Source organism: Pocillopora damicornis, chromosome 10 (genome assembly GCF_964200805.1).
Source record: "Pocillopora damicornis chromosome 10, jaPocDami1.2, whole genome shotgun sequence".
NCBI classification, from domain to species: Eukaryota; Metazoa; Cnidaria; class Anthozoa; order Scleractinia; family Pocilloporidae; genus Pocillopora; species Pocillopora damicornis.
Window position 1 is genome coordinate 12472374 of NC_142679.1, and position 14361 is coordinate 12486734.

Sequence of the window (14361 nt, forward strand, 5' to 3'; positions counted from 1 at the left end):
GTGTTATCGCTAATTGAGATATCAGATCAAGAAAGTATAAGGTTATTAATAACGAGTTAAATTTTAGCTGTAAGCTTTTCGAGTTATTGATTTGACAATTTACGTTGTAAAATTACAAAAGGAAACACTAATACTTACTTACTTACCTTCCAGTCTCAAAACGTTTTTCTCTTTGCTGCTTTAAAAATTTGAGCTTGTGTTTACTACTCGCCGAAGTTCCTTGTATTCTAATTTGACAAAAAAGGTCACGCAAGCAAGAAAAGGCTTGGGCACAAATTCAGTAGGCTTGGCTACTGAGTTGAGCCTGGTTTCTAAGCTCCTTCAGAAAGTGATCCCAAAAAAAATTTCTGCATGCGGAGATCCTTGATTTACGTTTGACCATCTAACTTTTCATCTTCAACGTAAAGTACCTTTACGTCCTCATGCTGTATTAGTCACTGTGTGGTATATATCATATTCAAGGCTGGCAAAATTGTACTTTCTAATTTGACAATTTGAACTACTTCGTAAGATTTTCCTTGAAGTTAAGATCAAGTCAGGCGGATATTGTCGAGCTCTTGTCGTCGCTAGTTCCCGAGAAATCCGGTGGGGTCACAGAACTTTACAGATATCACGATATCAAATCTATCTGCTTCTACAATCAGACTTTAGCAAGGTACTAACATATAATTTAATTGTGTTGGATGTAAAGTGTGCCACTAATAGCAAAGTTTGTATCATTAAGTGCCGGTTAATGGTCCATGTTTGTGTAACTAAGTCACTATGCGGTTGTGTGATTTTAGAACGTGGTTCATGATGGCTCGCGAATGAAGCAAATACTTACAATTCCATTATACGTTTGAAGATTGAAATAACACGCATAGAGCAGACACAAAAGGTACAACCAAGTTCAGATATCGACCGTTTGAGCTAGAAAAGGAATAAATGAAGTCAATAAATGCACTTTCCAAAATGAAAAATTTAAGCAGGAGAGTCAGACACAGCCAATACTCAATTTAGCAGCTCCTCGAGCAGCGTTTTTTGTAGAACATTTGCCGGGAATTACGTGCAATGCAGCCTGTAGCTGGAAACATTGAAACCATAGCTCTGCAGTAAATATAAAATGAAAGGGTATATAAAAAAATTTCATGACACGAATCGAAAGCGGAAATGGTTTAAGGTAAAAAAAAATCCCTTGCTTCTGTTGTCATCAATGGAAATTTTCACTAGGCTCCTATTACCTCTCGGTTTTTAATGCAAACAAAGTAGTTCTCAATGAGGTTAACCGATCGCCGTAAAACGGCCAAAACATTTAGCCGGTAGGCGTAAAAATTGCCAAATTTTAGCCGATAGTCGTGAAAAAAGTCAACTGTTAAAAAATTTCTGTTGAATGGCCAAAATTGTAATAGTTGGTCGTAAAAGCCATCACCCCATGAGACCCTCATCAGGCAAACAGAGTGATGCGCGCATGATGACTCGCTTCACAAAAGGGTTTCTTTCTTGTGTACGATATCACTTGCGCACATAATCTTCCTTTTAAAATTTAAAAGAAGCCTTTGCATGACTATTAAGTTCTAGATTCGTGTTGAAATCCGGACCAACTCCAACGAATCCGGTTGATGAAGACGTAAGATCCAAGCCGTCTGTGATCTTAAACTGATCTTATGAGAGAATTATGTACAATCGGCCCATTACGTCAGAGCCTCCAATTGCTTCCAAAAACACCGAGGGATCGATATCTATTTCTACAAATGGTTCATATAAAACAAAGATTCCAAGGATTAGCTTGGCATGTCACATCAACAGACACGTCCGTTTTTTCCTTCTTCTCACGTCCTTCAATGTACAATCAAACGATTACAGGTAGCGCACTCGCAATTATTTTGAAAACTTTTCTTCCGCAGGGAAGGGTTACTGTGTGAAGATGAGTACAAATTACGTTATTATGTTGTCTGGAAACATTTGATAACCTTCAAAAGCGGAAGATTGTATTCCTTTGAACCGAAGACCGAATACTAAACAGATGACCTAAAAGCAAGAAATTTGTCTATAGATGCAACGGTTAAACCAAAACAATCAAACTACAATTTCAATACAGCCGTGCTTGCAAGACGGAGCTTGTTTTCAGCGTAAACATACTTCATTCTCATTTCTGTTAAACAGGTTCAAGTGACAAGACAACTGCTGATTAAAATGGAAACTTTCGAAGCCGCAACCACTTTGCTCATCAATCAGTGCAAGATTGTCTTTGTTGAATTACGTTATCCGTGACGCTGAAAAACTTGCTGTCTCCTTATAGGAGACAGAATGAAGAATGCCCCTGTCTCAGGGACGATGGACCATCCCTTAAATGGGATTTTATCATCCTAATTATTGCCTTTATCTAGAGGGGATCCCTATATTCCTTATCTTGCGCGATTTGTTTTGTTTGTGAAGAAGCCACAAAAGCTATATCCTCTGAACGAAGCACATTCTTTTGTATGTGTTTTCTTCAATTTGCGAAAACTTATGTGCGTAAAAATTATATTTAATTAACAAAGAATCGACCGTCTCTAGAGGCTAATGAAATTTTGCCATTAAAGAGAAAAAATTACATATGACGAGAAAAATTCGTTTCCTTGCGAAGAAAGCAGTAACTTCCCGCTCATGCATGTACTAGCTGTTCAATTTATTTTGAGAAAGTGATTCCATTCTATCGATACAATTCCACTATACTCGCAAGAATTGTATTGTTGATTAGTTCTTCTGGTCAATTGTCTCCAAACTGTGGCATGGATGATTTTGAAAAAAAGGATTCTGACTCCTGCACAGGTCTTGAAGAAGTCGTGATTTCGCTAGTTACTTTCATCTTAATGTGTTTACGACAATAGTTAGATCTTATAAAGCTTCGTGATGTGTTTGTGACTTCAGTTAGATATTAATTTCCTTTATACTATACAGTACATTCCTTCTATTGATTCTCTAACTCTGTAAGAGCTATTGGTTACTATGAAATCCTTCTTTCATTACGTTCTTTAATTTCGGACACTTATCCCGGCCCAACGGGTGTGTCATATTGCCGTTCCTCAGATTGTTCCATGTAGAAAATGCGATTCATCGAATGCGATTGCACAGAAATAAATGCATTTGCTTTAACCCTTTAACTCCCAAGATCTGATTGTTAATTCTTCCCTCTAGCTGTTACACATTTACTTGTAAATTAATTACGAGAATTTGGTGTTAGATCAAGATAACAACTTCTTCCTGATAAGTTTGAATATTCTCATGAGCTGTTTCCTGAATAATGTAAGGATACTGTAGGGAGAAGTTTCATGTTGATCACTTTCGGGAGTTAATTAAGGGTTAATGAATGTAACGTCTACGTGTTACCAGATCACCTGTGAACAATCCTCCTCCAGTTACGGAAACAATATACGTAGCACGGGCCTGGATAACAAGTTTATTAGATAATTGTGACCTATTATAGAAGAAAATTATGCTTTCCTGGGAATGTTAGAGCGTCAAATTGTCTTTTAAACAGATAACTGGCTTATACAGCTTGGAGCAAATCGTTTGTTTTGAAGGTAAAAAATATGCCCTACAAGATTCTAGTTGCTGGTATTTAAACGTTTTAAAGGAGGATGTATGCACAATCCAAATCTGCAACCCCTTGAAGTGCGTCCTTAATTTAAACAATGTTCCCATCATCTTCCTTATCTTTTGAAAAGTACTTGAACTTAAGCCCTGCTTACATAGCTCATAACCCTCTGTCTCTGATTAATCTTGGACAATAGAGTAGGAATCTTCTTTTGTCTTTTAGCAATCATCCAAGTATAAAAAAAGACCTTTCAAATGGTTGTTTAATTTCGATTTAAATCGATTTATATCCGCAGGCTTTGTAAAATGTCGAAATGTGAAAGCAAAGAGACAAATAACCGTGAAAATTGGAGCGGGGAACTAGTCTTCTACACAGGATCGAAATATTATCACCTTAGTCATGGTTCCCTCGTAGAGGGAATGAGAGGACATGAAGGGATTGACTACTCCGAGGAACTACGACAAATGGAGCTTTATAAAACACCTCTGAGGGACTGGCAACTTACCCAGCTTGTTTTGAGCCATCAGTTTGTCTTAATAGCTTCACGTTCTTGGTGGTGGACCATTGAGCGAAACAATAAACACCTCCTCCTTCAAAGGAACCGTAAGTATGACGTGGTTAGAGATTATAACGAAGAATCCCTCAGAAACACTCCAGTAGAGGAAATAAAACGTGGCGATTGCAAAGGAACAATGAAAGATTTGATTTGGTATCTCTATGTGAAGAAAGAGCTAGAGAAAAAATACAATTTTGTGGATAATAATTGTAAAATATTCGCAAATGCTGTGTTCGATAGATTTGTGGTAGAGGGCACTGTCAGAGAAAGATGTTATATTATGTGAACAGAGACACTAAAAATGAAGAGCTGCTTCATAGTAATATAGGAATTACTTTCTATAGCTGTCTAATTGAACCTTTTTTCAACGTCAATTTGAACCAACAGTCTGGTCTCTTAAAGATCGCTGGTATTCAAGAAACTGCCACTCGATGATCGCTGCAATCGTTTCGGGTGAAATTTCTTACATAACTGAAGCTTCGTGTGGATTTCTAAAGGAATTTTAGAAAACTATAACCCTTTAACTCCCATGAGTAAGCAAGACAGAATTTCTCCTTACAATATCAATACAATATCATGCAGAAAAATATCTATTGGGAGATCATTAGTTAATCCAATACCAAATTCTCCAAACTAACAGCATAAGAACTATATGGCAGATGTTAAGGAGAATTACCAACAAGATCTTGGGAGTTAAGGCGATAATCAAGAATTTCATAGCTTTATCCGATTTAGACTAATCTTTAGAGTAACTCCTAGTCGCAACTTGTTCATGTTTTTTGTTCACTTTTTAAACTTTTTAAATATTTCTGTGTGAATAATCATAAAATATAACGGACTGCGCTCATCTACAGTTTACACCAGCAATTAAAAATCGAAAGCTGATTGTTTTTTAACAAGGTAATAAAATTATTGTTAGCACCGATCTTTATCGTCGTTGTCTGTCTTACCTCATTCTTTTTCAGTGCTAGTGGATCAAAGGTCCATCAGAAGAAACTGCTTGCCATCTCGCTCTTATTTGGGCTATCTCCTCTGTTGCCTCCAGGTGTCGCCTTTTTCGCTCGCCTCGCCGTTCACGGTTTTTATCCATCTGTTCATGAAACACCACTGACTCATCTCTTCCTTTGGGTTCCACTCCGCTCAAACTATATCCCCTTTGTATTTGGTTTTCTGAAGGTGCGCTCAATCAAACCCAAGTTGCACCCCTAGTCACTTTCGTTGTGATTCCGAATTTGTCGTAACTTATTTAATAGTGCATTAAACAAGGCTTCCGAAAAACAATTATTATTCAAACAGTAATTATTCAAAGAAGCAAAGCAAACCTTTGGACGTGATATAGACAATGGCAGCCTCAAGGTAGCAGCTTCACTTCGTTCGTTATGCAATGAGAAAACCGCTGTGCTAAGTGCGTCAGGTTACAAATATCAGAGTATAGACAAAGCTTACAACATTCCACCTGTCATTTAACGCCAAGCTAGGTTTCGCTTACACAATTTCGCTTGTAAAAAATTTAACGCAAAGAATATAAACGCCGCTAACTTTCATGCAAGTTAGCAGAGGATAATGAATCAATCTCTCTTTTTCTTAGTGTATAAAGGTGAACTAATGCAAGTCCAAGTGCGAATAGTATACAATACCACGAGCCACATTTTGATGAACCAAGATGAGTGCGTCTCATTTTACTTCCAATTTTATTTGGAAACAACATTTAAATAGTTTTTAGACAGAAAAAATGTTTACATCAGTATCCCATAACAGTTGTACTGAGGGTCTACATTCGATAAAGCATTATACATGAATTACAAGGCCCATATTCGATACACATTATACATGAATGAGATTCAGTGTAACTGCAATATTGACGAATTGTGTTAAATATCACCAAGAGAATATATTCACTTGATATCAATGAAATACAAATTTTTCGCTGGGGTAAGTAAAAACTATACTCAGATTTGCGTGTTTCTACGGGTATGTCTACCCGCAATCACTCATCAGGAATAAGTCTGTTCACTAATCTATTTACTCTTTGCTCATCTAGCATTTTTTTTCTGATTGTTGTAGTTTTATTGATACAAAATTGTTTATTTTTTGTTCATTCTTAAATTTTATACTAATGTGCCACTGATTTCTTTCCCTGTTACGTATTTTCGTATCCAAATTGATCCTTTCATTGCAGAGTTCTGAAACTTGGGCGCATATCTTTAACCAGTCTTATCCTCTCATGCTCTAACTACAATGATACAACGCAACAAAATAAATCACGTCCCTTAACTTAAAGTTTGAATGAACAGATTTGATCTCAGCAGCAATTAAATATAGTGTAATGAAACGGTTCAGAGTATTGACGTCCACACATCATCTGTACATAAGTTCGACGAGATAAAAACCAACGCTTTTAGTCGTTATTAAATTTATGAACAATGTTGGCAATTTACGAGATTTATAAAATCCAGGTCACTTGCTCTAGACTTCCCTTTTTGATGCCAAAATATTTTTAAAACGTAAACTATACTTATACTTCCTGAAATGTAACCTTGAAAGAGGAAGGAAAAGAGCAATTTACCAGATGAAGCCGACCGATTCATTCACCCTTTTAAGCCACTTGGTACTTGATGAGAATGAATTCTCACCGCGTGTCTGCACGCTAATTTAGACAAACGGAACGTAGATACTGACATTCTTAGACTCCAATCCACACCTTACAGCTCACTTCTTACATCCTCGCGTGACAACAGCTGCTTAACAGGATTGGACGTTGGTCGATGTTTTGTTTTCACTATCAGACTGCGACGATGGTCTGTAAATTTTCTATCAAAGGTAAAAATACAGAGCCAGTGTCAGGACGGTTTTAGGCTTACTTGGCCTTAACTCCCGATGATGGCTTGCTCCGAGAGAGGATAATTAATCCTTTCTTGCCTGCTCAGAGTAGAAGTCATACACATACTACTTAGAAGTGAAACTGCACATATACGGACGTAAGTTGAACCCTTAAAACGAATGCCCGGCTTTAATTTCCACGCCATTCTCTATTTTTTCATCTGTGATCGCTTACATTGGTACGCCTCACTATAATGCGCAGAACTAGATTGAGACTTGCTCGTTAAGAAAAAAAATGATTTTTTTTCTCACCGTATGCTTGCTCGATAACTTTCCTCGATGCCCTCGGAGGAATGGCGTCTTTTCTGTTTGTTTTTAGAAAATAAAAGAACATTGACCGACTTTTATTGACATTGACATTGACTGAATTTCAATCGTTCCAGTTACTGTAATCAATTTTACGATGTAAGCTGAAAGCATTGTGGCCAAAAACAACTGGAGAGTACGTTTTTTAGTAAATTTATCAAGTCCTCAAACTCATTAACTTTTAGCATGTGACTTTCGCGTTAATCGGAAAAACGTGTTTTTATTCAAGAAAGCGAAGTAAACATTAAGAATGCAATTTTTACTAATTTCTACTACGTTTTTCTTCGGCCTAAAGATCATAGAAAATAACCGCCGTGGATAGTGATAAACAATATGCACGATGAAGATCAGCGACGTCGTTCTTTTTATTACTGACCACTACTCGATGACTACCCGCCTCTTTCGGTTTGGGTTTTCCAAATATGTTTTCCAACTCGGCTTTAAGAAGACCTTTGTTGCCATCTTGTTCGTCTGACGCCTGCATCTAAATAAAATACAATGACGGATAATTAAATATTACATATTCTATCGTAGTTCAGGTACTGAAAGTTTAAGTTTTAAAAGAGTGCGCGAAATATATCGAGGGCCTGACTTTCACAAGATTTAAAGTTTCATTTCTAGTTGGAAGATCATATAAAATATTTAAGAGCACATTTAAATGTTTATATAGCAAAGATAAACTGAGGACTAAGTGTCAGTTAAAACGTTTCAGTCTATACGTATTAAAAAATTTGGCAAGATGTGGTTGATACGTAATCTTGTTTGCAGCATCAGAGCAAGTTACTAAACAATTCACAAGAAGCTTTGAACTACTTGACAGCGAACAAATCCTTTCGTAGATTTCTTAATTACGTTCGGGTTAGTTCATTTAAATTTCTAAAGTGCAACTTAAACTAAACCTTAAAGTTTTCGAGCAAAGATCGCAGTAGATAATATCCTTGTCAGCACCTTTGGAAATGTCCAAAGAACAGAATGGAGAATACGCAAACTGATGTTAGATTAAAGAAGAAGTATTTCACCTTATCTTTGTTCCGCCCTCGAGTTGCCCAGTCAGGTTTTGGATACTCGTACTTCTTCTTCTCCTCTATCTTTTTAATATCTCCTGCAGTAGGTTTGGCGACGGAGCTTTTTCCTTTGCTCCATTCGGGTCTTGCTTCTTTCCAGTAATCTTTCGCTTTGAGTTTGGGTTTTTCAGGGATCTTGGGTTTATCGACAGGGTTCTTTCCTTTCGCCCAGTCCGGCCGCGCCTCCTCCCAATACTCCGACTGCGTCTTGGTGGGTTTATCGGCCTCCTTTTTTCGTAAAGAAGCCGTCTTCCACTCGGGCTCCGGCTTAGTCTTCGGCTTAGTCTTCGGTTTTGCTTCGAAATGTTCATTTGGTTTGCCAGTGAGGGAACCTGTCGACTTAAGTTCTTTGGCCGAGCGGGCCCATTCTGGATCCTAAGAATAGGACGAGATAAAGTAACAAAGTGTCGCTGTTCACTAACTATTACAAGATCTCGTTTCTGGCGGGCGTGACAGAAAGCTGCCGGAACTTTCGGTTTCTTTTCATTTCCCAAGTAAGTTGTCGAAACGCACGAGAGTCTCTGTCGCAGCCGTTGTTTAGTCTTGTCATGCAGAGCGCGTAATGCGTGCAGTGTACGAGGGACAAGATCAAACAACAAATGCGAAAGAGACGAATTATCCATATTGAGATGTGGAAAATCTGAGTACGCCTGAAGGAAATGGGTTAAATTTGGATGAAAGCCCGAATATGCGTTCAACTAATTTTGTAAAGATCAAGACACCTTTCCCCCTGCGCCGCTTAGTAAACGGTTGTGTTTTGCAATTAAGTTGAAAGTGCTGGGAAGGGAAAATTAAGACCGTCACGAAACTATGCCCATTTCCCCTTCAGTTTTTTCCCCTCCTTTTCCCGTTAACTGGCCTACTTTTTATTGGTCACGCAACAGAGTACTTTGGCTGCTAAAAAAAACGCGCCGAGCCCTTACAGAAATTAACCAGAATCAAGAAGCCCACATGCGGAAAAAAATAAAATAAACAAAATGGTGAATTACTAGAAAAAACAACTTTATTGAATTAGAGAAAAAATAAATGCCATACAAAGGCGACGATTCTGTTATAAAATACAGCCCGATTACAAGATACAGTACACTTTAAAACTTTCTCATGATGCTTGTTTCAAACAAACTAACCACATAGAAAACACATAGTTGATTAAACAATCTAAGACAACTCAGGTCATAACTTTTAGAGTAGCATTTTCAGTGGCATTTTATAATTTCATCTTCCTTTCGCCCTCTTCCTGGTAGTAATCAATCGAGCAACTATCGATTCTGAGTTGGATTTAATAACAATACAATGATACTTTTCTTAATTAAGGAAGCTGAAAGAATGATTCAAACCCTTTTTTCTCCATAAAGTTCAGATCTTGCTTTACTTTCTAACTATTCTAGAAGTTATTTCTCTCCACATTATTCATATAAGAAGAGGCATAGAGGCCTGGGAGAAATCAGCGCTCGATTAGAGACCATTTAATTTGAGAAATGATTGGAAGCAAGTGTAGGAAAGCTTACGGTTGAAAGTAGGACTCATTACAGTTTCACCAAGATCGGCAGTTTTCTGTCTAATTGCCAATGACACCTTGATCAAAAGGGCAGACTCTAGAACTTAACCAATTCAAATTCTTGACGAAAAAGGAGCTTTTCTGACTGTCCCAACCCTAGTCTCTCAGAAATGTCTCAGCTCTGCACAAGGTGGAGGAGGAGCCTGGAGAGTTTTATGGAGGTATGAGGGTTTTCACATAACATCAAATAAAATTAGTTGCACTCCTGCACTCATTTTGAGGTTTCTTCTAAAGGTCCGGCTCAACTATAACATCTTTACAATGAAAAGATTCCACGGGCTTAGAAAAAAAAATTCCAAAAAAGAGCCTAAAAACCTGGCTTTTAGAGCAAAATTGCTTACATTAATCAAGTTTAAGTAAAAAACTACCCTAGACCAGTTGAAGTTTAATCATCTTCATCGTGCCTTCCGGTGGTTTTCAAACTGACGCCTTTCCACTCTGGATCACCCGCTTCTCCGTCTACACCAGGACTTTTCGGGGCCTTCTTCAGTCCATCTCGCCAGTCCTGCCTCTTAGACTCGCCAAGATCCCCTCCGTCTTTCTTCTCTGTCTTCTTGAGAGCCACCCTTCCTGACCAGTCGGGTTTCTTCTCTCCGTCCTTCTTCTTATCGTCACCCCATGGCTTGTTACCTCCCTTCTTCAGTTGGGTCTTTGCCCAGGCGGGCGCAGCCTCCTTCTCTTCCTTCTTTTTGTCTTTCTTGTCCTTTTTAAGGCCAGTAAGCAGAGGGCTGTCTGTGCGCTTGACACGGTTCATTTTACTCATGAGTTCCTCGCTCATCTGTTAAACAGAATTTCTCAATGTTAACAGCTGTGGGCTAGATAGATTTGGAGATCAGTTCATGATTTCAGAGGAAAAGTTTGGTTGAATTTGCTCAACATTCACGTATCGCAAATGAAGGTTTTAAAATCGAATTGCTCAACACTGAGCTTTTTCATTCCCGTTCAACGAACCTTTTTTATTTCCATCTGATCCACATTCCATCACAGAATCCTTCATCAGAAAGGTTCTTCTTCTTCGTTGCTTTATTTGAAGGATGTTATTGACACTAATTCACTTCACTCAAACGTCACAACTCATCAATGATTCGCAGTTGTCGATAGTAATTGAAACGAAACGAAAATGCAACGAAACATCGATGTTGGTGTAGTATTTCGATCCTGCTGAAAACGACAGCTTCCATTCGAAATATCATCCCCGAAATTAATGGGTAAAATTCAGTTAGTTCGCCTCGCTACTCGAGATGTAGCATAACCACTGAAATTTTGCGGCGTAAGTTTTAGTAACCAATCCCATAAACCAGGCGATGAAATTGAAACAGAGAAGACTGATAAGTTCGTTTCAGAACCCACAAGAAAACCCTCGAAAGAATTCTGCATTTCTATTTCTATATACAAGAAATGAATAAGCAACAAGACGGTTGACCTGGGAAAATCCTTCGAACGCCATATCACCATCGCATGAAAAATTATCTTATACTAAGCAAGCCTAAGGAACTCACGTTCATGAAAGTTATATTTGCTTCACCCAATAGAACACTGAAAATAGTTGGCAAGAGAAAATTACCTTATTAGACTCCTTTTGCTTGGCCTTCATGGCCATGAACTTCTCTTCCCACGCCGCAGCTTGAGCTTTACGCACCACGTTTACAAAGTTTCCTTTCTGTTGGAAAAATCATGGTATATACTTTTAAAAATTATTCGCTAAAGGCGACGCGAATATTGCAGGACAATTCTACACGCTTTACTGAACATAAGATTACAATCAATTTACTTCAATTTTTCTTTGTCAACGACTTAAATAAATCACCCGGTGGCCATTTTGAAAAATAGTACTGCGAAATATATTTTATACTTAGCCATAAAAGGTAAAACCAATCAGAGAACAGGTAACCTGTTGTATAATCGACAGTGTTACTCTCTTCCTTCCCGTCATACTCTGCGATCTCATTCTCGGTGAAATTTAATAAGCTGTGTGATATCCCGTTTTTTTTCAAGCATTTTTTTTTAAGAATTTCCTTTTTTTTCACTCTTTTCTGTAGTTTTTATCATTTTTCTTTGCTTTACTATGGTTAAGCTGCTCACAGATTCTGTACTCGAACTAACAGCTCCTTCGAAACTCGTCCTCAGACCCCTAATGAATTGGCGCGTGAGATTTACAGAGGTTTTTTGTTAATGCCAACTGGTTAAAACATACTAAACGCACCTTTGGTGGAAGAGTCTTCTTCTGTTTGGGTGAAATGCAAAGAGAAAGAAATAGATAAATTTTGATTTGATACGAACCAACAAATACAACAATGTGTGGATCACTGGATCATTAATTCAAATACAAACGGCAAGCTCTTGTAAATGGTAACTGTTACTTACAGCTGTTCTTTGCGGTGCCACCTTCCTGAAGAAAACAAAACAGATAAGGAGTTATTTTTAAATAACATTCAGATTATGTTCTCGTTTTTGTGTTTTACAAAGATCACTCAGGGCTCCCCCCCCCCAAAAAAAAAAAAAAAAAAAAAAAAAAAGAGACTGCACTTGGAGCGCAGGCGGTGCAAATTTCCCGCCAATGAAAAAACTCACGTGACAGATGACGCAACGTATCCATGTCTGCGCGAAAACGCAGATTTGGAATTTCTCAAGGAAAAACTTCAATATTTGACGGCGAATTAACCCTTTCATTCCAAAGATCTTATTAGTAATTCTCCTTACTGTCTGCTATACAATTCTTATACCTGGTAGTATGAGTTGGGAGAATTTTTGTTTTGGATCAACGAATAGTCACCTTATTGATATCTTTCAAAACTTACATCACTTGTCTGGTTGATATTGTACTTATGACACAAGGAGAATTTCTGTTTCATTCACCTTTACCACACCCTCAGAGATATTAAACTTATATACATTTAACCCTTCAACTCCCAAGATCTGATTGTTAATTCTCCCCACTAACTGCTACACATTTCCTTGTAAATTAGTTACGGGAATGTGGTGTTAGATCAAGATGACAACTTCAACCTGATAAGTCTAAGTAATCTCATTAACTTTTTACTAGATAATGTATGGATATCATGGGGAGAAGTTATGTGTTAATCACTTCTGGGAGTTATATGGTTAAGACTACACTTCACAATTTTGAACTTCTTGGAGTATCAAGTGCATCCCACTGCAAATGTGATATTGAAAAATAATGACTTACTTTCCCTCTTTAATTAAGAGATTATTTTCATCTTCTGTTTTCTTCACCTCCGTACGAAGCCTATTGATCTAAAACGTAACAAAATGAAGCTGCATAAGTCGTACTAAATTGCCTTGTAGCCAAACTTATCGTAGATAACTATCAGAAACAAATTCTGCACAAAAACACACTGTAGGTATGAGAAATAGCTATTAAGAACTAAACAGATGGTGAATTGGGCATAACTAAATGTCTGCACATTTGGAATTAAAAATAAAACTGTTAGTCACATGATATGATTGATGCAAGCTAAAAAACACCTGCAATTTCTGATGTTACTTTCATCACATCATCCTTTGTTTCATGGGCGGCTTATTTTTGGCTAGCAAATGGGACACATTAGATTCCACAAAAAAAGAGATGATATCACATCCCCCAAACCCCTTTACACAATGACCAGATAGATATACAGATCCCCTTATGATCCAATTTGAAAAGCAGTGAATCAATGACTTTTAATGAAAGGTCAAATGTAGCAGATTGTTTTTTTTCAAGGTAAAAAAAATAAACTTACATCATTAGTGTTTTTCTTCATTTTTTCTTCTAATTCTCTCTTTTGTTTGGCAAGAGCATTAGAATTCTCCTCAGCCTTTCGGAGTTGTGTTCGAAGGGAGCGCAGTTTAAGGTCAAGTGCATCTAGTTCTTCTTTGCTAGCAGGTTCATTCTTAGCTTCCCGCTCTTCAACAATGCGGCGCAGTTCATTAGCCAGTCCCTCAAGAATTGCCTCTGTTGAAAGTAAGGTCACATTTTTATGTAAGAATATCTGTATTCTCTTCACAAGCAAATTTCATTCTCTGGGTTACTTATACCAAATTGTGCAATTAATGGAAGACTTTTATATCCTTTTACTACACTGAAGAAATTTCACTTCTGGCACTAAAAATGCTAGTACAATTAAATGCACAAAGGTATGTACCTCATCATACATGTACATGTAGCTGCAGGTATTTGAATCACGTTTGATTACCAGATAATACATACAGCAGCAAATACATGTACTTGTATATTCATGTGCCAGAGACAGCGAGGAGCAGCTGCTGAAACCACAGTCAAATGTACTATTTTTAGCCGTTTCTTTAAGTAATTGAATGCTGCGATTAAATTTCCAATCTCTACTATGACAGCCGAAAAAATCCTCAAGTATTAAGGACCAGACATTTTGAAATTGGCATTTGACTGAGAGCAAAATCTCTTTCATATCAGCATCAATAAACT

General features: G+C 37.6%; 2 protein-coding genes across 9 annotated transcripts in view; one reads left to right on the forward strand and one right to left on the reverse strand.

Moving 5' to 3' along the window:
- The window catches only part of LOC113675841 (uncharacterized), a 51278-nt gene that overhangs the window by 27971 nt on the left and 8946 nt on the right, over positions 1-14361 (reverse strand). For 2 of the 8 annotated variants that reach the window (XM_089184298.1, XM_089184301.1), the window contains 9 exons: positions 13661-13872; positions 13108-13175; positions 12285-12309; positions 12124-12144; positions 11485-11580; positions 8318-8737; positions 7696-7782; positions 7245-7297; positions 5787-6923 (listed from right to left, as the gene is read on the reverse strand). In XM_089184298.1, the coding sequence (XP_089040424.1) occupies positions 6815-6923; positions 7245-7297; positions 7696-7782; positions 8318-8737; positions 11485-11580; positions 12124-12144; positions 12285-12309; positions 13108-13175; positions 13661-13872 (1091 nt within the window). In that variant the 3' untranslated portion in view covers positions 5787-6814. Of the gene's footprint in view, positions 1-5786; positions 6924-7244; positions 7298-7674; positions 7783-8317; positions 8738-9347; positions 10699-11484; positions 11581-12123; positions 12145-12284; positions 12310-13107; positions 13176-13660; positions 13873-14361 lie in introns of those variants that run through there. The other 6 variants (XM_089184296.1, XM_089184300.1, XM_027192441.2 and 3 more) reach the window with 4 other exon arrangements.
- LOC149038983 (uncharacterized) lies at positions 524-4539 on the forward strand. The gene is made up of 2 exons (XM_089184302.1): positions 524-655; positions 3852-4539. Exon 2 carries the CDS (start codon positions 3862-3864, stop codon positions 4396-4398), a length of 537 nt encoding a protein of 178 aa, XP_089040428.1. The 5' UTR covers positions 524-655; positions 3852-3861; the 3' UTR covers positions 4399-4539.